General features: G+C 38.0%; 1 protein-coding gene across 1 annotated transcript in view; it reads right to left on the reverse strand.

Annotated features, from left to right (window-relative positions):
• The window catches only part of ZDHHC15 (zDHHC palmitoyltransferase 15), a 177,129-nt gene extending 154,605 nt beyond the window's left edge, over positions 1–22,524 (reverse strand). The window contains exons 1-2 of the mRNA XM_003936858.3: positions 22,019–22,524; positions 2,411–2,437 (exon numbers count right to left, since the gene is read on the reverse strand). Coding sequence (XP_003936907.1) covers positions 2,411–2,437; positions 22,019–22,154 — 163 coding nt within the window. The 5' untranslated portion in view covers positions 22,155–22,524. The remainder of the gene's footprint in view (positions 1–2,410; positions 2,438–22,018) is intronic.
• Between the last annotated feature and the right edge of the window lie 5,457 nt (positions 22,525–27,981).

A 27,981-nucleotide genomic window follows, 5' to 3' on the forward strand; every position in this document is an offset into this window, starting at 1 on the left:
TATGCTTACTACTTGGGTGATGGGATCAATTATACCCCAAACTTCACCATCATGCAATATATCCAGCTAACAAACCTGCACATGTACCCCCGAATCTACAAGAAAAGTTGAAAATATTTTTTAAAAAGAGTTGTTTCCGTGATTTAGCTACCCTCTAGCATTCAAGATTTTCTCAAGAGTTGTGTCCAATGTTTAGCTGGCTACCAGCTGGGAGTATCTCTAATGCTGCAATCAAATTCTAGTGCTAATACACAATATTATCTTTAAAATGGGCTAGTTTTCCTTATTGATATCCACTTCAAAAATTTGGGTTATCTTCCAGGTATCCTAATTTCTTCTAATTATCCATTAGGCCTCTACTACTCACCAATTTACATAAACCTTCTATGAAGCTGGTTGGATTATCAATTATCTGGGAATAATGAGTTTCATAAGTTTGCCAGGCACTGTGCAAAGCAGGGCTTCATATTAGTTGTCTTAAACAGCAGTGTTAAGTTTCAAAGAGCTTTCTAGTTCCTGTGTATTGGAATCTGGTGAATGACATCAATCTAACAAAATACATAAACTTCTTATGTTTATAAACTTTAATGATAGTCCCTTTCAGATTTTGTTTGTTCCATGCTGACAAGGTCTCTACTTTTTGTTCTGTTTGGGGCATTGAGGTGTTGTGCAAAATACAATAGATTTGGAACCAAGATGACTAGGTTTTGAACTCTAGATTTGCCCTTAATAACTATGGGTCTTCAAGAAGCTGGTTAACCTTGCTGATAATCATATATGTACATATATGAGCACATGTATGTATGTGTGTGTGTATGATTAAAACACCTGCTTGTCAAAGTTGTTGTGGTAATTGACTTAAGTGTGTGAAAGTATCTGACATTCTCTAAGTACTTAATAAACCTGTTTCTTCCTCTCACTTCCTCTTAAATCTTAGTGATTTGTTTTCTGAGACACGGTGATAAAAATTACACAGACTTTGTGAGCAGATGAACCATGGTTTTGTTAAAAAAGGAAAAAATGGGCCAAGCACAGTGGTTCACACATGTAATCCCAGCCCTTTGGGAGGCTGAGGTGGGAGGATTGGCCTGGGCAAAAAAGTAAGACCCTATCACTACAAAAAAATTATCTGGACATGGTGGCATGTGATTGTAGTTCCAGTTACTTGGGAGGCAGAGGTGGGAAAATCATTCGAGCTCAGAAATTTGAGGCTGCAGTGAGCTATAATGGCACTGCAGCACTCAAGCCTGGGTGATATAGTGAGACCCTGTCTCTAAAAAAAAATAAAAATTAAGGGAAAAAAAGCTTATTTTTAGTCTTCTTGTTGATAATGCTGACCCAAGTTTCACTGATTCATTGATCTTGGGGATAAGAAAGTATACAGGCCAATATCCCTTGGGGAATAATCTTTGGCTTCTTTCCCAGTTTAAAACGGATAGTTGAGATATTACTATTCTGCATTTATAATTTGGATTAAGTACAGCCCAATGCATTCAAGTTGTCAGGAATATTCACAGAAGACTGAAAAAACAAAAACAAAAACAAAAACAGAGAATTTCTATTGCCTGTATGGTGAGTAGAGATTTGTAAGCTACTTCTCTGCTGGCTGAGCAAGTGTAAGGAATTCTACCAATCACAACGTGATACCCTCAAAATGTATTACATTTTACTGATGCCACCAATAATTCCTCTATCTCCTTAATATGATGTTGACTTAATTTATGTTAATTTCATACATTTTCAGAGTTGGAAGAAAATAGTATAATATGAATGCTAGGTAGGTTAACAAATTATAACAATTAATTCCCCGAAGTTAGAATTAAAAGTGGCTATATAAAGTGGCTACATAAACACTCATGGTTATTACTGATAAAATAATGTAAAGCTAAAGGTTTATTATGCTAATGATTAGCTTACACTTTTTAAAATGGAAAATGCCACAATTTCTTTAGAAAGGTAGTATATTTTGCTGGTCAAGCTGAGGTGGTGGTGAGGAGTGGAGAGAAGCACAATGAATTTACCGGAACTGTGACAGTGAAGGAGTTAGACTATAAAGTCCCATCTGGGGCCTTTACTCCATGCCTTAAAGAAGAAATGGATTGGGCAGAAAGGCAACATACCTAGGACAACAGTGACGAAGAAAGAGACAGCCTAGAGTCACTGTGTCAGAGTCTTATCTGTGTCCTTCTCTATCATAAATACTGATAATTTTCCATTCTTGTCCTACAGCCAAAGGGGTCATTGAAAATGTTCTGCTGGGCAAGCTTCCTGAAAACCATCATTCTAAACTTTCTCTTAACCTAAGTGTATTCCTGGGAAAATTGCTCAGTCTATAGGCTTTTATGTAATTTACTTTTAGATGAAAAGAAGTACACAGTCCTGATCAATACAATTTACAACACCCTCTTACCTTTTTCTGCTGGGCTCAAAACAGTCACTGTGAAGAAAGAAAGGAATGAGAGAGAGAGCAAGAGGAAAGAAAGCAAGAGAAACAGAGAGACAGAGATAGATGAGAGAAGGGAGAGAGAGATAAATTAGTTATATTTAAAAATCTTGTCTGACTCACTTTCCACAGCATCATTGGAGTAATTTATAAAATAGTACTTTAGAAAACCACAAGCCAAAGATGAGGGAAGGCAAGGATAATTACATTCCATCCTTTGCTATCTTCCTTCATCTTAAACCTTCAGCAAGGCTTTCAATTGTGACAAGCTGTTTAATCAAGATGATTTTCAATGTTTCTTTCACCATTGGGCTCTAACAAGCCAGGTAAAGATCCAGCAATAAAAGGCATATGTAAACATGCTTTCTTTAAAAAAACAAAACAAAACAAAAGATGGCTTTCATACAAAATGATCAATAGTTAAGGATCAGAAAAATAGGGAAAAAGTCTAAACAGAATGAGACTATGTTCTAGGGGCTATTTCCTCAGATCTTTCATCAGTCATACTTTCTTTTTTTTTTCTTCACATATAGGTCTATTTTACTGAGTCTTAAAAATTCTCCTTTTAATGATTATTTAAATGGGTTTGTTACAATGGTTACATTTCATCTGTGTTAAAAATCTGACCAGACAACGTTTTTTTTTTTTTTTTCTAATAAACATGCCTGAAGACTGATACTAACTCCTTGTTGTTGTTTTCCAGGTAAACAATCAATACTGGTTAAGAATGCTTGAAAAAGTCACATACTCTACTTTCACAGTACAAATGGAAGTGGCAACAAGAAGTATTGATCAGTCAACCTGAGACTTCATGATTTTATACATGCATGGTGCATGGCTGCATTGGTTCCACTATGCCCTAAATCAGGCTAGTAACATCTGTTTTTTAAAAAACTTTAAAATGAAGTGAGAGGGAAAGCTGAGTTGCTTGGAGACCAATATTAATAAGGAGTAGCTGATAAATTGCTGTTTGGTATGTTTCCTATCCTTGGCTGAACACTTGCTGCTAAACAAGAACTGGAGGTTTTAACTCCCATTTGCTTGGCTACTTGCTAAAGCACTGTGGGTTAGGGAAGATTACTTAGTACCTGCAGATAGTAGGATGAGACATGTTTATACAGAAGAAGAACTGGGAGCCAGTGGGAGTCAGCTGTTCTACAGCGGGGGGAACAGCTATCTGTAAGTAACTGCAGACCTTTTAAGTTCAAATGAGATTGGTTTATATGACCCAAGAGCAGAGGGCAGAAATAGAACCAATAGGTTAAAGATGCATGTTAACACATTTTAGCTCTGTATGAGAAAAAATGATGACAACAATAATGACGATGACAACAACGAGCAACCTAGGGAAAAAGTATTTCCCGTTATATACACCTGGAAATGTAAAGAACATTCAGACATTAGTTTCACAGTGGGCTTGACTTGTAAAGTCTTTATTACCTCTGAAGTTGTGTAGGAAGTAAGGAAGTCTAAGGGAAAAATTTGTACATTTAGCCATTCTATGGGTAACTTGCCATGCAGATTTTAGAGTGATGTGGTGATACATGTAATTACACACTGCTCTGTTTCTTCAAGTTTCATTCACTACTAGGGAGCTAAATGATCAGAGTTATCATCAAATAGCTTTTTACACTGCCTCTCCATTTTTCTTTCATTATTTACGGATTATTTGCAAGTAGGTATGGAGAAAAGTTAAGAAAGGGTGGTGTATATGGAATGGTTTTTCATCACAGACAACTGGTGTTAAAACTAAAGCGTAGTTTATAATTCTTTAAATAGGTGCATATTGAAGGGTTCACAGAAATGTACAAGTAGAAAAATCCTAATATGGGGCTAGATGGAAATGGTCAACAATCATAGAAAGGACATGGAAGAAACTCTACAGCAGTGCCATCCAATAGAAATTATGTGAGCCAGGTAGCTTAAATTTTCTAATGGGAGCATTTTTAAGCTAAAGAATACCAAGTGATCTTAATTTTAAAAATATATTATACCAATATATCATAACATTTTTATTTCAATATGTTAGCCACATAAAAAAATATTGAAATAGTTTATATTCTTTTTTTTTAACTAAGTTTTGGAATGCTGGTGTATATTTAATGCTTTCAGTACATCTGAGTCCAGACGACACAGTTCAAGTGTTTACTAGCCACATGTGGCTAGTGGCCACAGAATTAGTACAGTTCAAAAGGGATTTGTGAGAGTACGAAGTTTGAAAATATATAAGGAGTCCAGTGAGATGAGTGCTCACTTACAACATGAAGATCTTTTAGAATTAATGACATGTTTGAGAAAGGAGTTTATTATAATGATGTACAGCATATACTTTGGCATGTATTCATATTTTGGCTCTAGACACTTATGCTGTGACCTTGGTCAAGTTAATTAATCACTGTGTGCCTCAGTTTCTTCACTTGTAAAATGAAAATAAAATTGTTTATGTTATCAGATTTTTATAAGGATTAAGTAACAAAATATGTGTAAAGCACTTGGGTGCTTTGCACATAAGTACTTAATTATCATTAGCAATTTATTATCATTTTTCTACAAAAAAGAAATCATTTAGTCAGATTACATTTTACAACAAGTTTAGGACAAAAGAAGTCTGATTTTTAAAAAATGTTATGGTTCCCAGAGTTACATATGATGGTTTTTAAATAATTTATTCAATGTCAAAATAAATAACTTTTATTCCACCCCCCCCACCCCCGCCTTTTTCACTTAGCTGTTTCTCAGATTCTAGGTTAGGAGAGAGAAAAGAATTTGAAATAGGGAACCGAGACACATTTCTGAGTATTTTCTGTTGAAAGAAAGCTAATCAGGCCAGTCTTTATTTACTGCTTTGAAAAAATTACTCACAACAGGCATTCATTAACTTTTAAGGCAATCCTTCTCAAACCTGGATGATCTTAATACTTACTTAGGAAGCATAATAAAAATATAGATTCCAGGGCTCTCTTCACATAACAAAGCTTTAGGTAGAGGTGCAGAAATTTATATTTGCAAACCTCAGCAGGTATTTTTGAGTTAGGTTTAAAAACCATTGGTATTATGTTAGGAGTTTGTTACAATAAGTTACTGGTCAAGTCTGATACATTTAACTGTTTGTCATATGAATGACATAAAACTATTTTAGATGTGGTAATACCATGATTCCTATAGGCTTGAATGCATACCTTTTACTTCTAGAGAAACTTGGTTTCTAGAAAATGTTTCTTCTGTTTTCTTCTGCCGGATCAGTTTTTATTTCTTCTCTCTTTGAAGAATTTCTACCTTTCAAGTAGAATTACATGATAGATATTTTTATGTTTTAACCTCAGAATGAATAATGTTGAACACCCAAACTGAGAGTACTCCAGACTTACATCCCTCTTCAAAAGCAACTAATGAGCTGGCAAAAACTGTCAGAAGAAACTTTTGAAGAACTCTGGAATCTAGTAAAATTGTTACAACAACCAGAGAGGAAGACGTGGTGAAGAAAAGAACTGAACTTTGTAGTAAGAAGACACTGTGACATTTTAAATTGGCTGCCTGTCATCTTCCACATCCCAGATCAGCAGAGGCTGTGAGGACAGCTGCCTACACTCTAATATATACAATAATAAAGCCTACACTCTAATATATAGCCTATATCCAGACATACTAACACAAACATAACAGGGCATCCAAAGTGAGAAGAAAGAGAGAACAAAACAAAAATAGTATTTGAAAAAAATGATGGCTAAAAACTTTCACACATTTGGTAAAAAATAAGAATTTAAGGACATCCAAGAAGTGCAATGAACTCCACATAGAATAAACTAAAGGATATCCACAATTAAGACACATTATAGTCATATTGTCAAAAGACAAAGAGAAAATCTTGAAAGCAGAAAAAGTGATTTTTTACATACAAAAAAAATAATAAGACTAACAGCTTATTTCTCTTGAGAACCCACAGAGGTTAGAAGGCAGTGAAATGTCATATTTAAATTGCTAAAAGGAAAATAAAAACATCTGTCCACCTACATCTAGAATTCTACATCCAGCAACACTATACTTCAAAGAATGAAAGAAAAAATAAGGCATTCCCAGATAAACAAAAACCGAGGGAGCTGATCACTAGTAGAACTTCTGTACAAGAAATGCCAAAGGGCATTCTCCAGAAAAACTGAAAGGGCACTCATTGTAACCCAGGCTATACAAAGAAACAAAAAACACTGGTAAAGGTAACTACAGAGGTAACTACAAAAGCAAACAATACTGTGTTTTAGTTTTTTTAAAACTTTTTTATTTACTATCTAATTTAAAACAAAAATGCATAAAGCCACAATGATAAATATACATTAAGGTGTATACTATGTATAAAGATGTAATGTGTGACAATAACAGAATAAAGGGGGCAACAGAGTTGTAAAGGGCTAGGATTTGTATACTATTAAATTAAGTTGGTATTCAACAATAGATAAGCCAAGAGCCAAATCAGGAAAGCAATTCCATTCACAATTGCCACATAAAGAATAAAATACCTAAGAATGCAGCTAAATAAGGAGGTGAAAGATCTCTACAAAGAGAATTACAAAACACTGCTCAGAGAAATCAGAGATGACACAAATGGGAAAACATCCCATGCTCATGGACAGGAAGAATCAATATCATTAAAATGGCCATATTTCCCAAAGCAGTTTAGAAATTCAATGCTATTCCTATCAAACTACCAATTACATTCTTTATCAAACTGCAAAAAAAAACTATTTTAAAATTCATATGTAAGCAAAAATGAGGCCAATTAGCCAGGGCAATCCTAAGCAAAAAGGGCAAACCTGGACTCATCATGTTACCTGACTTCAAACTATACTACAGGGCTACAGTAACCAAAAAGGCATGGCACTGGTACAAAACCAGACATATAAACCAAAGGAACAGAATAGAGAGGCTAGAAATAAGGCTACACACCTATGACCATCTGATCTTTGACAAAGCTAACAAAAGCAAGCCATGGGGAAAGGACTCCTTAGTCAATAAATGGTGCTGGTATAACTGACTAGCCATATGCAGAAGATTGAAACTAGACCCCTTCATTATACCGTATATAAAAGTCAACTCAAGATGGATTATGGACTTAAATGTAAAACTGAAAACAATATAAACCATGGAAGACAATATAGGCTTATCATCCTGCAAATAGGAACAGCCAAAGAGTTCATGACAAAGATGGCAAAAGCAATCACAACAAAAGCAAAAATTGATGAATGGGATCTAATTACATTTAAGAGCTCCTTCACAGCAAAAGAAAATCTCAACAAACAACCTATAGAATGGAAGAAAACATTTGCAAACTATGCACCTGAAAAAAGTCTAATACCCAGCAGCTATAAGGAACTTAAACAAATTTACAAGAGAACATCAAAAAACCCCATTAAAATATGGGCTAAGAACATGAACAGACACTTTTCAAAAGGAGACATACATGTGGCCAACATGCATATGAATAAAAGCTCAACATCACTTATCATTACAGAAATGCAAATCAAAACTATAATGAGATACCATCTCAGAATTGCTATTAAAAGGTTAAAAAATAACCAATGTTTGTAAAGTTGTGGAGAAAAGGGTACACTTGTACACTGCTGGTAGGAGTGTAAATCAATTCAGCAATTGTAGAAGACAGTGTGGTGATTCCACAAAGACCTAAAAACAGAAATTCCATTTGACCCATCAATCCCATTACTGGGCATATACCCAAAGAAATATAAAACATTTTACCATAAAGACACATGCAGGCAAATGTTCACTGCCATGCTATTCACAACAGTAAAAACATGGAATTAACCTACATGCCCATCAGTGGCTGATGCATTAAAGAAAATGTGGTACATATACACCATGGAATATTATGCAGCCATAGAAAAGAATGGTATCATGTCTTTTTATGGGAACATAGATGGAGCTGGAGGCCATTATCCTAGCAAACTAATGTAGGAAGAGAAAACTAAATGATCACATGTTCTCACTTATAAACGATGAAAATTCATGAACACAAGACACTGGGGTCTACTTGAAGGTGAAAGGTAAGAGGAGGGAGAGGATCAGAAAAAATAATTATTGGGTACTAGACATAATACCTGGAATAAAAAAAATGCTCAAGAATTTAGTAATAGAAGAGAACTTCTTCAACTTGATAAAAGGCATTTATGGAAAATCCATAGCTAACAGTATAGTCAATGGTGAAAAACTGAAAATTTGTGCCCTAAGATCAGGAAGAAGACCAGAATTCCTATTTTACCACTTACATTCAACATTGTACTGGAAGTTCAAGCCAATGTATTTTGGCAACAAAAAGAATAAAAGGCATTCAAAATGGAAAGACTAAGTAAAATTATCTTTATTGGTAGATTACATAATCTTACGTAGAGATAATTCTAAAGATGCCACAAAAACTTAGTGCTAATAAATAAATTCAGCAAGCTGCAAAATACAATGTCAACACATCAAATCAATTTTATTTCTATCCACTAGCAGTGAATAATCAGAAGATGAAATCAAGAAAATGATTTCATTTATAATAACATAAAAAGAATTAAAAATTTAAGAATAAATTTTAGAAAGGAGGCTCAAGATGAATGCACCTAAAATGATAAAACAGTACTGAAGGGAATGCTGGGAAGATGGCCGCCTAAGAACAGCTCAGGACTTCAGCTCCCAGTGAAAGCACAGAGGGTGAGTGGACACCGTATTTCCAGAAGAATTTTTATTGCCCACAGACCAGGAGATACCCAGGCAGAGCGGTCGCCAGTGCCGCATTCCCGGTTGGTGCTGCTGTTTTGGCCCCTGCAGGGCTGATTCAGCCCACTCTGCTGCTGTGACCACGCCCTGTTGCTGCGGTTCTCTGTACAAAAGCCACTGGTCTGGGAACCCTCTTAGCTGGTGATCGGAGCCCTGAGACGGCAGAGTTGCCCATTCATCTGAAATAGCGAGCCAGGTCAGGAGATTCCTAGGCAAAAAATCCCCCAGGAACCAGCTCTGCTGTTTGAGCCCACTCAGTGAGTCTCAGTACAGGAGATCCCGGCGCCTTTTCAACAAGCAACTGGAACGTGGGGTCGTTCAACTTAAAAGACTCTGAGTCAGGGAGCCAGGTGATCAGGCTCGGTTGGTCCCATCCCCCCACCTCCAACAACAACGAAAACAAAAACAGTAATTGGAAACCCTCTGGGTTGAGCCCTTCAAACCAAGCACACCTGAACCCGGGACAGTACGGCTCCGTGGAGGTGGGGTGTCCGCCATTACTGAGACTCTCCACCACTAAGGAGGCAGGCCACCATCGCCGAGGCAACCTGCTGTTGCCGAGGCAACCTGCCACAACAGAGAGAGTCCGCCATAACAGAGGTGGGTTGACCGTTGCCGAGACAGTTCTACCTACGCCCATATAAATAGGACTGCAGGGAAGAGAACAGGGCAGCTGGGCGAAGCCCACAGCAGCTCAGCAAAGCCTCTGCAGGCAGGCAGTGGCTAGGCCTGCTGCTATCTGGGCAGGTCAGACCTGAAAGAAAAATCAAAAAAGGCAGTAGCGCAATGGAAACTCATAAAGCCCCAACTCCCTGGGACAGAGCACCTGGGAACAAAAAGTGCTTTATGAGTTCAGCTGCAGCAGACCTAAACATACCTGCCCAGCAGCTCTGAATGAACAACAGAGCTCACAGCTCAGGACTTAAGCCCCAATAAAAGATAGACTGTCTCCTCAAGTAGCTCCCTGACCCCCATAGATCCAAAGACTCACCTAATAAAGGAGAGAACAGACTGAAAGTAGGCGAGCATCCTTCTGGGACAAATATCGCAGAAGAGGAAACTGGCAGCAACCCTTACTGATCTGCAGCTGCCGCAGGTGATCCCCAAGCAAACAGGGCCTGGAGAGGACCTCAGCAGTCCTACAGCAGAGGGGCCAGACTGTTAGAATGAAAGATTAAAAAAAAAAAAAAAAAAAAAGTAACTTCAGCATCCACAAACTAGAAGCTCACTCAGAGACCCAATCTGAAAGACAGCAACTACAAAGACAACAGATGGATAAACCCACAAAAATGGGAAGAAACCAGTGCAAAAAGGATGAAAACTCCTGAAACCAGAACACCTCTCCTCCTAAAAAGGATCACAACTCCTCACCAGCAAGGGAACCAGACCGGATGGAGAAGGAGAGAGATGAAATGACAGAATCAGACTTCAGAAGGTGGGTAGTAAGAAACTACAGTGAGCTAAAAGAACATGTTTTAACCCAATGCAAAGAAATTAGGAACCTTGAAAAAAGATTGGAGGAAATGCTAATGAGAATGGATAGCATAGAGAGGAATATAAGTGAAGTGATGGAGCTGAAAAACACAACACGAGAACTTCGTGAAGCATGCACAAGCTTCAACAGCCGAATAGACCAAGCAGAAGAAAGGATATCACAGGTCGAAGATCAACTCAATGAAACAAAAGAGAAGGCAAAAACAGAAAAAAAGCACAAAAAAAAGAATGAACAAAATCTTCAAGAAATGTGGGACTATGTGAAAAGACCTAATCTACGTTCCATAGGTGTACCTGAATGTGACGAAGAGAATGAATCCAAGCTTGAAAATACTCTTCAGGATATTATCCAGGAAAACTTCCCCAACCTAGCAAGGCAGACCAATATTCAAATCCAGGAAATACAGAGAACACCACAGAGATATTCCTCAAGAAGAGCAACCCCAAGGCACATAATCGTCAGATTCACCAGGGTTGAAATGAAAGAGAAAATGCTAAGGGCAGCCAGAGAGAAAGGTCGGGTTACCCACAAAGGGAAGCCCATTAGACTCACAGCAGATCTCTCAGCAGAAACTCTACAAACCAGAAGAGATTGGGGGCCAATATTCAACATCCTTAAAGAAAAGAACTTTCACCCAAGAATCTCCTATCCAGCCAAACTAAGCTTCATAACTGAAGGAAAAATAAAATCCTTTGTGAACAAGCAAGCACTCAGAGATTTCATCACCACCAAACCTGCCCTACAAGAACTCCTGAAAGAGGCTCTACACATATAAAGGAACAACCAGTACCAGCTACTCCAAAAACACACCAAATGGTAAAAGAGCATCAACACACTCAAGAATCTGCATCAACTAACCAACAAAACAGCCAGGTAGCATCAAAATGACAGCATCACATTGACACATAACAAGACTATCCCTAAATGTAAATGGACTGAATGCCCCAATCAAAAGACACAGACTGGCAAATTGGATAAAAAGCCAAAACCCATCAGTGTGCTGTATCCAGGAAACCCATCTTACATGCAAGGATACACAAAGGCTCAAAATAAAGGGATGGAGGAAGATCTACCAAGCAAATGGAGAGCAAAAAAAAAGCAGGTGTTGCAATTCTCATCTCTGATAAAATAGACTTGAAAGCAACAAAGATCAAAAGAGACAAAGAAGGACATTACATAATGGTAAAAGGATCACTGAAACAAGAAGAGCTAATGGTCCTAAATATATATGCACCCAATACAGGAGCACCCAGATACATAAGGCAAGTTCTTAATGACTTAAAAAGAGACTTAGACTCCCACATGATAATAGTGGGAGACTTTAACACCCATTGTCAATATTAGACAGATCAACAAGACAGAAAATCAACAAGGATATCCAGGACGTGAACTCAGACCTGGAACAAGCAAACCTAATAGACATTTACAGAACTCACCACCCCATATCCACAGAATATACATTCTTCTCAGCACCACATCACACCTACTCTAAAATTGACCACATAATTCACAATAAATCACTCCTCAGCAAATGCAAAAGAATGGAAATCATAACAAACAGTGTCTCAGACCACAGTGCAATCGAGTAAGAACTCAGAATGCAGAACCTAACTCAGAACCGCACAGCTTCATGGAAACTGAACAACTTGCTCTTGAATGTTGACTGGATAAACAAGGAAATGAAGGCAGAAATAATGATGTTCTTCAAAACCAATGAGAATGAATACACAACATACCAGAATCTCTGGGACACATTTAAAGCAGTCTCTAGAAAAAATATATAGCAATGAGTGCCCACATGAGAAGAAAGGAGAGATCTAAAATTGACACCCTATCATCAAAATTGAAAGAGCGAGAGGAGCAAGATCAAAAAAAAAAAAAACTCAAAACCTCGCAGAAGACAGGAAATAACTAAGATCAGAGCAGAACTGAAAGAAATAGAGACACAAAAAACTCTTCAAAAAATCAATAAATCCAGGAGCTGTTTTTTCGAAAATATCAACAAAATAGACAGACCACTAGCCAGATTAATAAAAAAGAAAAGAGAGAATAACCAAATTGATGCAATAAAAAACGATAAAGGGGATATCACCACAGATTCCACAGAAACCCAAACCATCATCAGAGATTATTACAAACAACTCTATGCACATAAACTAGTAAACCTGGAATAAATGGATAAATTCCTGGACACCTGCATCCTCCCAAGCCTAAACCCGGAAGAAGCTGAAACCCTGAATAGACCAATAACAAGGTCTGAAGTTGAGGCAGCAATTAAGAACCTACCACCCAAAAAAAGCCCAGGTCCAGATGGGTTCACAGCCGAATTCTACCAGACATACAAAGAGGAGCTGATACCATTCCTTCTGAAACTATTCCAGACCATCCAAATAGAGGGAATCCTTCCCAAATGATTTTATGAGACAAACATCATCCTGATACCAAAACCCGGCAGAGACTCAACAAGAAAAGAAAATTTCAGGCCAATATCCATGATGAATATACATGCAAAAATCTTCAATAAGACACTGGCAAACCGACTGCAACAGCATATCAAAAAGCTCATCCACCATGATCAAGTAGGATTCATCATGGGGATGCAAGGCTGGTTCAACATACGCAAGTCCATAAACGTAATTCACCACATAAACAGAACCAAAGACAAAAACCACATGATTATCTCAATTGATGCAGAGAAGGCCTTTGAAAAAATTCAACAACGCATTATGCTAAAAACCTTCAATAAACTAGGTATTGATGGAACCTATCTCAAAACAACAAAAGCTATTTACAACAAACCAACAGCCAATATCATCCTGAATGGGTAAAAACTGGAAGCATTCCCTTTGAAATCTGGCACTGGACAAGGATGCCCTCTCTCACCACTCCTATTCAATATAGTACTGGAAGTTCTAGCCAGAGCAATCAGGCAAGAAAAAGAAATAATGGCTATTCAAATTGGAAAGGAGGAAATCAAACTGTCTCTATTTGCAGATGACATAATTGTATATCTAGAAGACCCCATCATCTCAGCCCCAAATCTCCTGAAACTGATAAACAACTTCAGCAAAGTCTCAGGATACAAAATCAAGGTGCAAAAATCACAAGCATTCCTATACACCAGTAACAGACTTAAAGAGAGCCAAATCAAGAATGAACTGCCATTCGCAACTGCTACAAAGAGAATAAAATACCTAGGAATACAACTAACAAGGAACATAAAGGACCTCTTCAAGGAGAACTACAAGCCATTGCTCAACGAAATAAGAGATGACACAAACAGATGGAGAAACATTCCATGTTCATGGTTAGGAAGAATCAACATCGTGAAAATGGCCTTACTACCCAAAGTAATTTACAGATTCAACGCTATTCCCATCAAGGTACCAAAGACCTTCTTCACAGAACTGGAAGAAAACACCTTAAACTTCATATGGAACCAAAAGAGAGCCCACATAGCCAAGTCAATTCTAAGCAAAAGGGACAAAGCAGGAGGCATCACACTACCGGACTTCAAACTATACTACAAGGCTACAGTGATCAAAACAGCATGGTACTGGTACCAAAACAGAGATATAGACCACTGGAACAGAATAGAGGTCTCAGAGGAAATACAACATACCCACAACCATCTGATCTTCGACAAACCTGTCAAAAACAAGCAATGGGGAAAGGATTCCCTGTTTAATAAATGGCATTGGGAAAACTGGCTAGCCATGTGCAGAAAGCAGAAACAGGACCCCTTCCTGACACCTTACACCAAAATTAACTCCAGATGGATTAAAGACTTAAACATCAGACCTAACACCAAAAAAAACCTTAGAAGAAAAAATCTAGGCAAAACCATTCAGGACATGGGTGTAGGTAGGCAAGGACTTCATGATCAGAACGCCAAAAGCAATGGCAACAAAAGCCGAAATAGACAAATGGGACCTAATCAAACTCCACAGCTTCTGCACGGCAAAAGAAACAGTCAGTAGAGTGAATCGGCAACCAACAGAATGGGAAAAAATTTTTGCAGTCTACCCATCTCACAAGGGACTGATATCCAGAATTTACAAAGAACTAAAACAAATCTACAAGAAAAAAACAAACAAGCCCATTCAAAAATGGGCGAAGGATATGAACAGACACTTTACAAAAGAAGACATACAGGAGGCCAACAAACATATGAAAAAATGCTCATCATCACTGGTCATCAGAGAAATGCAAATCAAAACCACATTGAGATACCATCTCACACCAGTTAGAATGGCGATCATTAAAAAATCGGGAAACAACAGATGCTGGAGAGGATGTGGACAAATAGGAACACTTTTACACTGTTGGTGGGAATGTAAATTAATTCAACCATTGTGGAAGACAGTGTGGCGATTCCTCAAGGACCTAAAAATAGAAATCCCATTTGACCCAGCAATCCCATTACTGGGTATATATCCAAAGGATTATAAATCATTCTACTATAAGGACATATGCACACGAATGTTCATAGCAGCACTGTTTACAATAGCAAAGACCTGGAACCAACCCAAATGCCCATCGATGATAGACTGGATAGGGAAAATGTGGTACATACACACCATGGAATATTACGCAGCCATCAGAAACGATGAGTTCACGTCCTTTGTAGGGACATGGATGAACCTAGAAACCATCATTCTCAGCAAACTGACACAAGAGCAGAAAATCAAACACCACATATTCTCACTCATAGGCGGGTGTTGAACAATGAGAACACAGGGACACAGGGAGGGGAGCACTACACACTGGGGTCCATTGCGGGGAAATGGGGGAGGGACAGGGGGTGGGGAGGTAGGAAGAGATAGCATGGGGAGAAAAGACATATACAGGCGAGGGAACGGAAGGCAGCAAAGCACACTGCCATGTGTGTACCTATGCAACAATCTTGCATGTTCTTCACATGTACCCCAAAACCTAAAATGCAATAAAAAAATAATAATTAAAAAAATTATCTATAAAAAAAAACAGTACTGAAAAGTGATTAAAGACTGAAATAAATGGAAAAGCATCTCATGTTCACGGATTGGAAGACTTGGTATTGTTAAGGTGGCAATTCTCTCCAAAGCAATATACAGAATAAGTGCCATTCCTATTTAAAAAAAAACTTCTATTTTTGCAGAAGTGGAAAAGCTGAACGAAAATTTCATACAAAATTGCAAGGGAGCCTAAATAGACAAAATGGTTTTATTTTTTGAGACAGTCTCACTTGTTCACTCAGGCTGGTGTGTAGTAGCACAACTGCAGCTTACTGTAGCTTTGACTTCCTGGGCTCAAGCAATCTTCCCACCTCAGCCTCCTGAGGAGCTGGGATCCCAGGAATGTCCCACCATGCTCGGCTACATTTTTATTTTTTGTAGAGATAGGGTGTCACTATGTTGCCCAGGCTGGTCTCAAATTCCTGGGCTCAACTAATCCTCCTGCCTTGGACTCCCAAAATTACGAGATTACAGGCTTGTGCCACCACATCCAGCCAACAAAATAATTTATAAAAAAATACAGCTGGAGAACTCACACTTCTTGATTTCAAAATGTATAACAAAGGTACACTAATCAACACAGTATGATATTGGCAGAAGGATAGACAAATAAATCAAGTAATGAAACAAATGAGAGTCTAGAATTAGATGCATAAATCTACAGTCAATTGATAATTTTACAATCATATCAAGACCATCCAGCAGGGGAAAGAATCGTGTCTTCCACAAGCAGTGCTAGGATAACTAGATATCTACATTCAACAAAAGAGAAGCTGGACTTCTATCTTACATCAGATACAAAAAATTAACTCAGAATGGCTAAAATACCTAAAGTGAGAGCTAAAACCATAAAAATATTATAAGAAAACACAGGACACTCCCAGCACTTTGGAGGCCAAGGCAGGTGGATCACTTGAGGTCAGGAGTTCAAGATCAGCCTGTCCAACATGGTGACACCCGCGTCACTACTAAAAATACAAGAATTAGTCAGACATGCAGGCATGTGCCTGTAATCCTAGCTGCTGGGGAGGTTGAGGCAGGAGAATTGCTTGAACCCAAGAGGAAGAAGTTGTAGTGAGCTGAGATTGAGCCATTGCACTCCAGCTTGGGTGAAGAAGCAAGCCTCTGTGTAAAAACAAAGAAAAAACAAAACAAAACAAAACACAGGTCGCATACCTGTAGTCTCAGCCATTTGAGAGGCTAAGGTGTGAGGATCACTTAAACCCAGGAGTTTGAGATAAGCCTGTGCAACACAGTGAGATTCCATCTCAAAAAAAAAAAAAAAAAAAAAAAAAAAGCAAAACCCACAAAGGTAAATCTTTATGGTATTTGCATTTCGTAATAGATTCTTAAATATAACACCAAAAGCATAGGTAACAAAACAAAAAATAAATAAATTGAATTTTATTAGAATTAAAATCTTTGTGTATAAAATGATACTATCAGGTACAGGAGAAAATATTTACAAATAATTTATGTGATAATGATCAAGTATTGAGAACATGTGAAGAAATACTAAAATTTAACAACAAAAAGACAAATAACCCAATTTAAAAATCCCAATTAAAAAATGGACAGTGGCTTGAATAGACATTTTCCAAAAGAAGATATATGGACGGAAAACAAGTACATGAAATGCTCCTCAATATTTTTAGTCATTATGGAAATACAAATCACATCCACAATGAGATACCTCTTCACACCTAGTAAGATGGCTATAATAAAAAGAAAACTTAAAATAACAAGTCTTGGTGAGAATGTGGACAAACTATAACATTTCTGTGCTGCAGATGGGAATGTAAAATGGTGCAGCCACTGTGGAAAATAGTTTAGAGGTTCCTCAGAAAGTTACACATAGAATTGCCATATAGCCTAATAATCTCCATGTATCTCCCTGGTATATATTCAAAAGAATTGAAGATAGTGAAACAAATACTTGTACATGAATGTTTGTAACAGCTCTATTCAGAAGAGAAAAAAGGTGGATATAGCCCAAATATCCATCAATGGATGAATGAATAACAAAGTAGAATGTGTATACACACACACACACACACACACACACACACACACACATATATATACACACACACACACATATACATACACATATATATACACAACAGACTATTATTTAGCCATTAAAAGGGATTAAATTACTGTTACATAATACAATGTGGAAGGATTTCAAAAACATTGTGTTAATTGGAAGCGAGACACAAAAGGACACATATTTTATGATTCTATTTATGTGGAACATCCATAATAGGAAAATCCATAGAAATAGAATGCAGATTAATAATTGGCTAGGACTTGGGAGAAGAGGGAACAAGGAGTGACTGCTTAATGCCTATGAGGTTTCTTTTTGGGATAACAAAAACATTTTGGAACTACATAGAGTTGATGGCTGCACAGCATTGTGAGTGCTAAATGACACTGAGGTGAATACTTAAAACGGTTAAGTTTATGTTATATAAATTTCACCCCAATAAAATGAACACTGTTTCTTTCCTTTCTAAAAATTGAAGCTTCTTATTTTTCTAGGTAAGGAAGAATGCTTTATATCTTTAGCAATAGCAAGTTACCATCTAATGAGCTCTTACAACGTATTGTGAACTGTGATGCATGCTTTTTAGGCATGTTATTTAATCCTCACTGCAGTAATACTTGGCATATAGTGAGTGCTAAGTAACCATTTGTCATGTGGATGAACAACTGTAGAAGCAACGTACATGTGAGACAATGAGGTCGAGAGAGTGAAGGTACTTGCCCCAGGTCTCCTGGCTAGTAAATGGCAGAACTCAAACTCTAAGAATTATAGGACAAAAAATATCACTTTTGGTTTCAACTCTAATGTAATGTTATGGAGAAAGACATCAGGTTTTATAACTGGAATGAAGGTCCTTAATGTTACTTTCTGAGCCCTATTGAAATGCAAATCTGTTAATTTGTTTGCATTGGAAAAGGTATGGCCTTGGTATCAGGCTGCCTGGATTTTCAACTCTACACTATTACTAAATGTGTGGCCTTAGGAAAATTTGATTTAACTTTTCTGAAATCTAGGTTTCTGATTTGTTAAAAGATTGTTAAATTGATGATGGCAGGATGGACTGGTGGAGCCAGAGTTGAAAGTCAAAGCTCCTGACTTTTAAATAATGGAAACTGAGCCAACTGTTAAGAAAACACTGTGCAGGCCAGACAAAATACATCTGAAGGCTATATCTGGCTGCTAAGTTACAAGTTTTTATCTCTGTATTAGTTTAGAGGAAACTGTGGCAACATACTGCCTGGGTTTTAAGTCGAGCCATTTACTAGCTCTGTGATCTTAGGTAAGCTACTTATTCTGTCTGTTCCTTGGTTTACTTTTTTGTAAATTGGGCATAATGATGGTATATACATTAGAAAGTTGTTACAAAGATTAAGTGTCTGTGTGTCTGTCTGTATGTGTGTGTAGTCACCTAGAAATAGTACCTGGCATGTAGCAGTGCAGTGCAAGTATGTTAACTAAAACAAAACAAATAGGTCCTAAGCTTCCTTTCAGCTGTTAATACTATATGATTAATGAAGAACTTATAGAAAGCCAATTATGTGTGCTAACTTGGTCTTAACCTTGGTTTGCTCATCTGTTGTGCCTCAGTTTATACATCTGTGCACTGGAAATAGTAATGGTAATTGCCTCATATAGATATTGTGAAGATTAAATGAATTAATATATAGTTAATCTATCTAAAGAACTAGGAATATTTTCTGGCACAGAGTAAGAACTATATAAGTGTCAGGCATTATCATCATTAATTTTTAAAAATATATCTTCGTGAAGCTAATGTTAGTCAATACTGAAAAACTCCAAAATAAGTTGCTTACAATATGGCATTGATTCTAGGAGCAATATCCGTACCATAATAATGGTGCTGAATTTTTGACCCTTCAATCAATCACTCAAAAAGCCAAAGTAGTGATGTCTGAGTATAGGAAAGCTTCCCAGTCATTGCATAGTCTACTTAATGCATAGCAATACTAGACTGAGATACAAAAGAAAACTAGGCTAACTTGTATCTATGAAGGCAGCTAATGAAATTTATTTATTTATTTATTTTTTTATTTTTTTTACTTATCAGAAAGAGTAAACATTTTATTCAGGTTCCTATCCTGGTGTGGAAACACCTGTGTTGTTTTCCCATCTATTCATTCTTTCAACCAACAGTCACTGGGTGCATCAGGAATGGTTTGAAATTTATTTTTAAGAGCTCTTCCTGCATTTTCCATAATATCTCCAAGAAAGAGATAAGAGAAGTTCAAATTGTGATGCACAGAGCTAATTAGAATTAGAATACCGGTTATAGAATTAGAATGTAGAAAGTTCCATATTGAAAAAGAGGATCATCTTCTGCCTCCCTAGTTTATCCCTGTCTACCTGGGGTAGACTATTGCTTTGTAAATACATAATAGAAGAAAGTTACAAATGGAGTCAGGTCCTGGAGTTGAAAAAAAGCGGCATCCTTACCATCATTTTTAAGGTGGGAAGAGTTTGGTATGAAAAAATAAAGAAGTCTCAGAAGGATGTGGGAGTGAGGGATGTTCAATGGAACAGAAGTCCTAATGTTACAGGAGTAGAAATATATTGCAGCCCCACACTAGATGAATAGGGAACACTGTAGGCCACAAGTTCAAGGGTGCTGGCAGTGGAATTCTAGTGTCAAAGTGACAATAAGTATTAGTGGAATCTCTTTTGAGAGGAGACAGGGATTCTTCAGTGTAAGAAGACAGGAACAAGGAAATTTCATTGTGAGAAAAGCAGGGACTCTATTGTAACAAAACAGGATATAATATGAAAATGCCATTGTGAGTTGTTATGAACATTGCAAGGCCATTAATAATAAGAATGGTGAATGGAGGCAGGGAATTAAAGTGGAAAGTTGGAATAACATAAGTGAGAGACTTGGGATTTGTGTCACGAAATCTTGTAGAATTCTGAGTTCGAATGCACAAGCTGTACTGTGAGAACCATTTCAAGCACCATTAGCAAATAAGGAGGGGATAGAGTGCTCCTCAGTGTGACAGGACAGGGTAAAAGAGAAAATCATAGAATTATAAAAGGGGTAGTCTAATGAGAGAGAATGAGAAATGATATGCCCATTGGGAGGGGTAGAAAATATAAGAAACCCCAGTAAGAAAGAATGGGGTTTCCCCAGTGTGAGAAGACGAGACAAGTGCAATCCTTTGAGAAGTAAGAGGAAAAATAAGAAACCCCAAAGGAAGAGGATGGCAGAATGTGGGGCTAACGGTGAAAGAACACTGTGGAAGGTGAGGAGTGAGTTTACCAAAAAAAGATAACAAATATGAATAATGATTAGAAAAGTAACGTCCCTTTGATGGGATAGGAGATAAATTATGGGAACCCTTGTGGGAGGGTAAAAGAGGTGACTCTAGTAGGAGAAGACACGGGACAAGGCACTATCATCATGTGACAATAGCAGGGTCACCAGTATGAGGTGTCAGAAAATAATGTGGGGCTCGTAATAGGAAGAAGTTGAATGTTCCTCAAAACAAGAAAGCAGGAGACTGGAGGGAACTCCAGTATAATATAATCAGGGCCTCTAGTGTGATGGGAGAGGATGTATTATAGAATCCCAGTCCCATTATAGAAAATGATTAAATGGTGAGAGCCCACAAGGAAAAAAACTGGAGGGCTCACCACTGTGTGAAAAGGGAAGATCTTAATGGGGTAGCATAGAGTGGACTGTGGGGTCACAAGTGGACAAAGATAAGATATCAGCCAGTGTGAGAGGATCACGGGAAAAGGATAGATTCCAGTGTGGGAAAAGGAAAGCTAGTAAGAGAGTAGAGGAAATATTTTGGGACTTTCAGTAGGAAACCTCTAGTAGTAGGAAATCCTAGTACGATTTTAGTAGGAGGGAAAATGGTGGGGCTGCTAGTTGGATGCATTGGTGAGATTCTTAGTGTCAGCAAACAGTTTAAAGACACAGGGTATGTTGTTTCCTCAACTAGGTAGAGTCAGGGGCCCCCCAGAAGAGGAGCACCAGGTGCAAGTGGGGGCCCTCGTGGGAGGAGCCAGGGCATTATTGTGGGTAGGGCAAAGAAATAAGAAACCCTAGGTGGGAGACGATGGAGACAGGGTGGGACCCTCGTGGGAGGGCGCAGGAAATATCGTGGGAACCCAGAGGCTGGGGACAAGGAACTCTCTATGGAGCAAAAGGAAAACTACAGAGAGAGGGCTTGAGAACAGTGTGAAGGTAGGACAAACGATTATACTGGAGCATAATTTCCCCACCTTAGGTGCCCAGCCCCACTTACCCAGGCAGAGTTCAAAGACGTAGGCATAGTAGGACCAGAGCACGACGAGGACAATAACGAGCACTGGCACCCAGGACAGTACCCGGCGGCAGCACCGGAGCCCCCCAGACAGAGCCATCTTCCAGCCTCGCCGCATCTTTGGCTCGAAGATCGACCAAGCAGGCCTGTTGGCGCTGGGTCGGAACTGCTTGGGTGGCGGCTGGGAGGCGGGAAGGCGCGCTGTGCGGCACTCCACTGCTTGGCCTGGCGGGAGCCCTCTCGCCGCGCCGCTGCCACCTGTGGGGCTGCACTGCTGAGTGCGCCCTGCCTGGCACAATAGGCTTGAGTCACGGCGTTGAGGAGCTAGCCATGTTGGAGCTGAAGGGTGATCCGTCAGGCAGTCGGGGCTAGCATGCTCAGAGGGAGTGCAGTCCCTCCCCTTTCCGCCTTCTCCCCACCCCTTGCTTCAAGGCTGGATGCCGGGCTAGACCTCTGCAAAATCGTGAAGCACAAGACATTTGGGTCCGCCCATCTGCTCTTACTGCACTGCGTCCGCTCTCTTCTCTGTTTCTTTCTCTCTCTCTCCCCCTTCGTTCTCTTTCTCCCTGCTACCCCCACACACAGTTACGCACACACACACGCAGACACACACACACACTTACACATACAGGCAGTGCGAAAGATGCGAGCCATAGCGTCTCATAACGTGAAGGCCATCCAGCCCCATCCTCCCACTGCTGCTGGAACAATATGCTTAACACGTAGTGCCGCAGTCACTGCTTGGGTAAGTTCTTTGACAGGGCATTCCCTCCTTCCCCCTTTCCTCCCCGCAGAATCAGCTTAGTATGTTTTTAGAATAAACAGACTGGTATTTAAAAAAAAAATGAGGGAGGCAGTGATTCTGAGAGGGGTCAGGGAAAACTACAAAAGTAGTGATATTTAAGCTGAGCTATATTGATAAATTCAAGAGGTCCAGGTAGATGAGAAGAGGAGAACCTTTTAGAGGAAATAGCATTTACAAAGTCATAAAGTAATGAAAGTCTAAAAATGTTCTAGAAACAGCTAGTGTGGCTTGAAGAGAGTGTGTGTGAAGAGGAGAGGCTAAGAATGAGACTGGGAATATGAGGCCATGGTGTGAAGGCTCTTATATGTGCTTAGCAGGGCATGGGGACATAATCCTGTAAAGCAGACTATGAACAGCCATCAAAGGTTTGGGGGAAATGGAGTGACATCAGAGATATGTTTTTGTAAAATAACTGGCATGATTTTGGAGAGGAAGATGGCCTGGAAGTAGGAAGATCGATTAGGAGGTAATTTAATTCAGCAAATGCTTTTGGAGTAGTTGCTTCCTGTTAGATTAACTTTGGTACAAAAAGAATGACAAAATAGTGGGCCTGACCTCAAGAAGCTCATGTTCTCACTGGGGCCATAGTTGTTCATTGACATAAGTACAATAATAGAAATATAGCAGGGTCTTGGCATTTATGGATTTGTCACACACTGGTTTTTCCAAAGGTCTTTTACATTAAGAAATTTGCGATTTTGCTGAGATGCATGTGTGATTCACATTCTGTGTGACTACTGTGTGGGAGCAAGTATTTCTACAAGGTTGTTCTCTGTTCTTTATTTATGGTTATATATGCAGTAAGTTACCTAAAGTGATAAGAGCTTTATTGTTTCTTTCCTGATTAAGCTATTTTTATGGTTGATGTTACTAAATTCATGATGCAATGAAATGCAGAGTTCATTTTAGTTACAATATTTACTAGCTCAATTAATTATTTGAGCCCTAAGGTTCTGATGTGTATACTTAAATTTTCCAATATTCATTAATATGGAGCTTTTGAAACGTGTATTTTGGGATTGTCAAGGGTATACTATTTAAACCAAGTAACTTTGAGGAGGCAATGATTAAGGGTGAAAGGGAAAGTCCAAGTTGGGTTTTGAATGATGACTAGGAGTTCACCAAGAAGATAAGAGATGAGAGTAGGATTTAAGGGAGGAGGGGATTCCAGGCAAAAGGAAATATGTGGTGGCAAACATATGCAAAACAGCACAACATACTTGAGGGACTGCAAGTAGCCTGGTTTTGCTGGAAGATATTACAGTAGTCTAACCAAGAGATGGTAAGAGCCTAGGCCTAAGATAGGATATGAGGGGAGGGAGAGGAGGGGAAAGATGTAATTGTTTGGGGGGCAATCAACAGAATTTGTCAACCAGTAAGCAGGTGAGGAGTGAGACAAGTTAAAGTTAACAACCAGATATCTAACTTCGATGCCCGAATGAACAGTGTTGCCAATCAATATGATAGGGGCTACTGTGAGAAGAGCAGATTTGGTGGGGGAAGGTGATAACTTTCATGTTTTGACATAATTAGTTTTACCTAAATCTTCCTCTTTTGAGGTTACCTGGACACTAATCCAATAGTCTGAGGCAGGAGACTTATGACAGGGATAGTTCATACCCAAACACTCATGGAAGGCCAAGAACCAGAGAGGCAAACCATGTTCAAGTGTGCACATCAAAGAATGGCAAACTACTTATGGGCCAAATATGGCCCACTGACTTTTTTATGAATAAAGTTTTATTGGAACACATTCATATCAATTTGTTTACCCATAGTCTATGGCTGTTCTGGATAGTGCTGGGTTAGAGTAGTTGTGACATAGGTCATATAGCATGCAAAGCCTACATTTATTTAAATTTATTTTTAAAAAGTTTATTTATTAGAGCAATGTTAGATTAACAGCAAAATTGAAAGGAAGGTTCAAAGATTTCCCATATACTCCCTATCTCCACATGCATAGCCGTCCCCATTATCAACATCCCCCACCAGAGTGGTACATTTGTTACAATCTATGGATCAGCATCAACAGAAAATTACCATCCAAAGTTCATATTTTCTATTAGCATTCACTGTTGATGTTGTACAGTCTGTGGGTTTGGACGAATATATAGTGACTTGTATCCACCATTACAGTGTCATGTAGAGTATTTTTGCTGCCCTAAAAATACTCTGTGTTCTGCCTGTTCATCTCCCCCTCTCTACAACTCATGGAAACTATTGATCTATTTACTGGTACCATAGTTTGCCTCTTCCAGAATGTCGTATAGTTGGAATGATACAGTATGTAACCTTTGAAGATTGCTTTCTTTCACTTAGTAGTATGCATTTAAGATTCCTCCATGTCTTTTCATGGCTTGATAAGTCATTTCTTATTAGTGTTGAATAATATTCCAATTCCTGCAGGTACCACAGTTTATTTGTCCACCCATCAACTGAAAGACAACTTGGTTGCTTCCAAGTTTTGGTCGTTATGAATAAAGCTACTATAAACATTCATGTGCAAGTTTTCATGTGGACATACATTTTCACCTCATTTGGGTAAATACCAAGGATGGAGATTGTTGGATCATTTGGTAAGAGTGTATTTAGTTTTGTAAGAAACTGCCTAAGTGTCTTCAAAAGTAGCTGTACCATTTTGCATCTTCAGCAGAAATGGCTGAGAGTTCCTGTTGCTCTACATCCTTGCCAGAATTTGGTGAGGTCAGTGCTCTGAATTTTGGCCATTGTAAAAGTCTATAGTGGTACTTCATTGTTTTAATTTGCACATCCCTGATGACATATAGTGAGGAACATCTTTTCAGAAGTTTATTTGCCATCTATATATCTTCTTGGTGAGGTGTCTATTCAGGTCTTTAGTCTTTTTTTTTTTTTTTAATGCTTGTCTCTTTATTGTTTAATTTTAAAGATTTTTTTGTGTATTTTAGATTACAGCTGTTTATCATATGTGTCTTATGCAAATATTTTCTTCAGTGTGTGGCCTTTTTATCCTCTTGATAGTGTCTTTACCAGAGCAATATTTTTTAATGAAGTCCAGCTTATTAATTCTTTCTTTCATGGATTGTTGCTTTTGCATTCCATCTAAAAAGCCATCACCAAACCCAAGGTTATCTGGATTTTTGCATATGTTATCTTCTGGGAGTTATACAGTTGTGTGTTTTCTATTTAGATCTGTAATCCATTTTAAGTCAATTTTTATGAAGAGTACAAGGTCTGTGTCTAGATTTACTTTTTTGCATGTGGATGTCCAGTTATTCCAAAACCATTTGTAAAAAATGATGATCCTTTGCAGCACTTTGGGAAGCTAAGGCCAGTGGATCACCTGAGATCAGGAGTTCTAGACCAGCCTGGCCAACATGATGAAACCCCATCTCTACTAAAATTACAAAAATTAGCCAGCCATGATAGCACTCACCTATAATCCCAGCTATTGGGGAGGCTGAGACAGGAGAATTGCTTGAACCTGGGAGGCGGAGGTTGCAGTGAGCTGACATTGCACCACTGCATTCCAGCCTGGGTGATAGAGCAAGACTGTCTCAAAAAAAAAAAAAAAAAAAAAGAAAAGAAAGAAAGAAAGAAAAGAAAAGAAAAGAAAAAAGAAAGGAAAAAAAGATCTTTTCTCCATTGTATTGTACTCACCTCATTTTAAAGATCAGGTTATTTTATTTATGTAGGTCTATTTCTATTTCTAGGCTCTCTATTTTTTCCACTGATCTGTTTATTGTTTCATCAATATCACAGTGTCTTATTGTTGCTTTATAGTAAGCCTTGAAGTTGGGTAGTGTCAGTCCTCCAACATTGTTCTTTTTCAACATTGTGTTATGTTCTGGGTATTTTGCCTCTCCATACAATCTTTAGAACCAGTTTCTTGATATCCATAAAGTAATTTGCTGGGATTTTGATTGGGATTGTGTTGAATCTATAGATTGGGAAGAACTGACATCTCGATAATATTGGGTCTTCCTGTCCGTGAACATGGAACACCTTTCCATTTATGTAATTCTTCTTTGATTTCATCAGAAGTTTGTAGTTTTCCTTATATAAATCTTGTACATATTTTGTTAGATTTCCACACACGTATTTCGTTTCTGGGGTGCTAAAGTAAATGGGATTGTGTTAGTAATTTCAAATTCTGCTTGTTCATTGCTGCCTATAGAAAAGTAATTGACTTTTGTATATTAAACTTATGTCCTTCAACTGTTATAATTGCTTATTAGTTCCAACTTTTTGCTGATTCTTTCAGATTTTCTGCATAAACTAATTGATAAACAAAAACAATGTTATTTCATCCTTCCCAGTCACTATTCCTGTTATTTCATTTTCTTGTCTTATTGCATTAGCTAGGACATCCAGTATGATATTGAAAAGGATGACAACAGGAGATATCCTTGTCCTGTTCTGGATTTTAATGGAAAAGATTCTATTTTCTTACCATTAAACATGATGTTAGTTACTGGGGTTTTTTTCTTTCTTTATTTCTTTTTTTTGTTACTGGGTTTTTTAAATAGATGTTCTTATTAAGTTCAGGAAGTTCCCCTTATTTCCTGGTTTTCTAAGATTTTTTAACAAACATGAATAGGTGTTAGATTTTGTCAGATGCTTTATTTGCATCTAATGATATGATCATGTGATTTTTTTTTCTGTAGCCTGTTGATGTTATGGATTACATTAATTGATATTCTAATACTATACTAGCCTTGCATACCTGGACTAAATTGCACTTGATTGAGGTGTATGCTTATTTGTATACATTGTTGTGTTTGATTTGCTAGTGCTTTGTTGAGGAATTTTGCCTCTATGTTCATTAGAGATATTGGTCTATGGTTTTCTTATCTTGTAGTGTCTTTGCCTGGTTTTGGTATTAGGATGATGCCAGCCTGATAGAATGTGTTAGGAAGTATTTATTCCACTTCTATAATTGGAAAGAGATTGTACAGGATTTGTATAATTTCTTCCTTAAATGTTTTGTGGAAATCAGCAATGAACCCACCAGGGCCTGGTGATTTCTGTTTTGGAAGGTTATTAGTTATTGATTCAACATCATTAATACACATAGGCCTATTCTGATTATTTATTTCATTTTCTTAACTTTTATTTTCATTTTTGATTCTTTTAAAAAGTTTCATAGCTATAGGGGTAC

The sequence above is a fragment of the Saimiri boliviensis genome, chromosome X, assembly GCF_048565385.1.
Source record: "Saimiri boliviensis isolate mSaiBol1 chromosome X, mSaiBol1.pri, whole genome shotgun sequence".
In the NCBI taxonomy this organism is placed as follows: Eukaryota; Metazoa; Chordata; class Mammalia; order Primates; family Cebidae; genus Saimiri; species Saimiri boliviensis.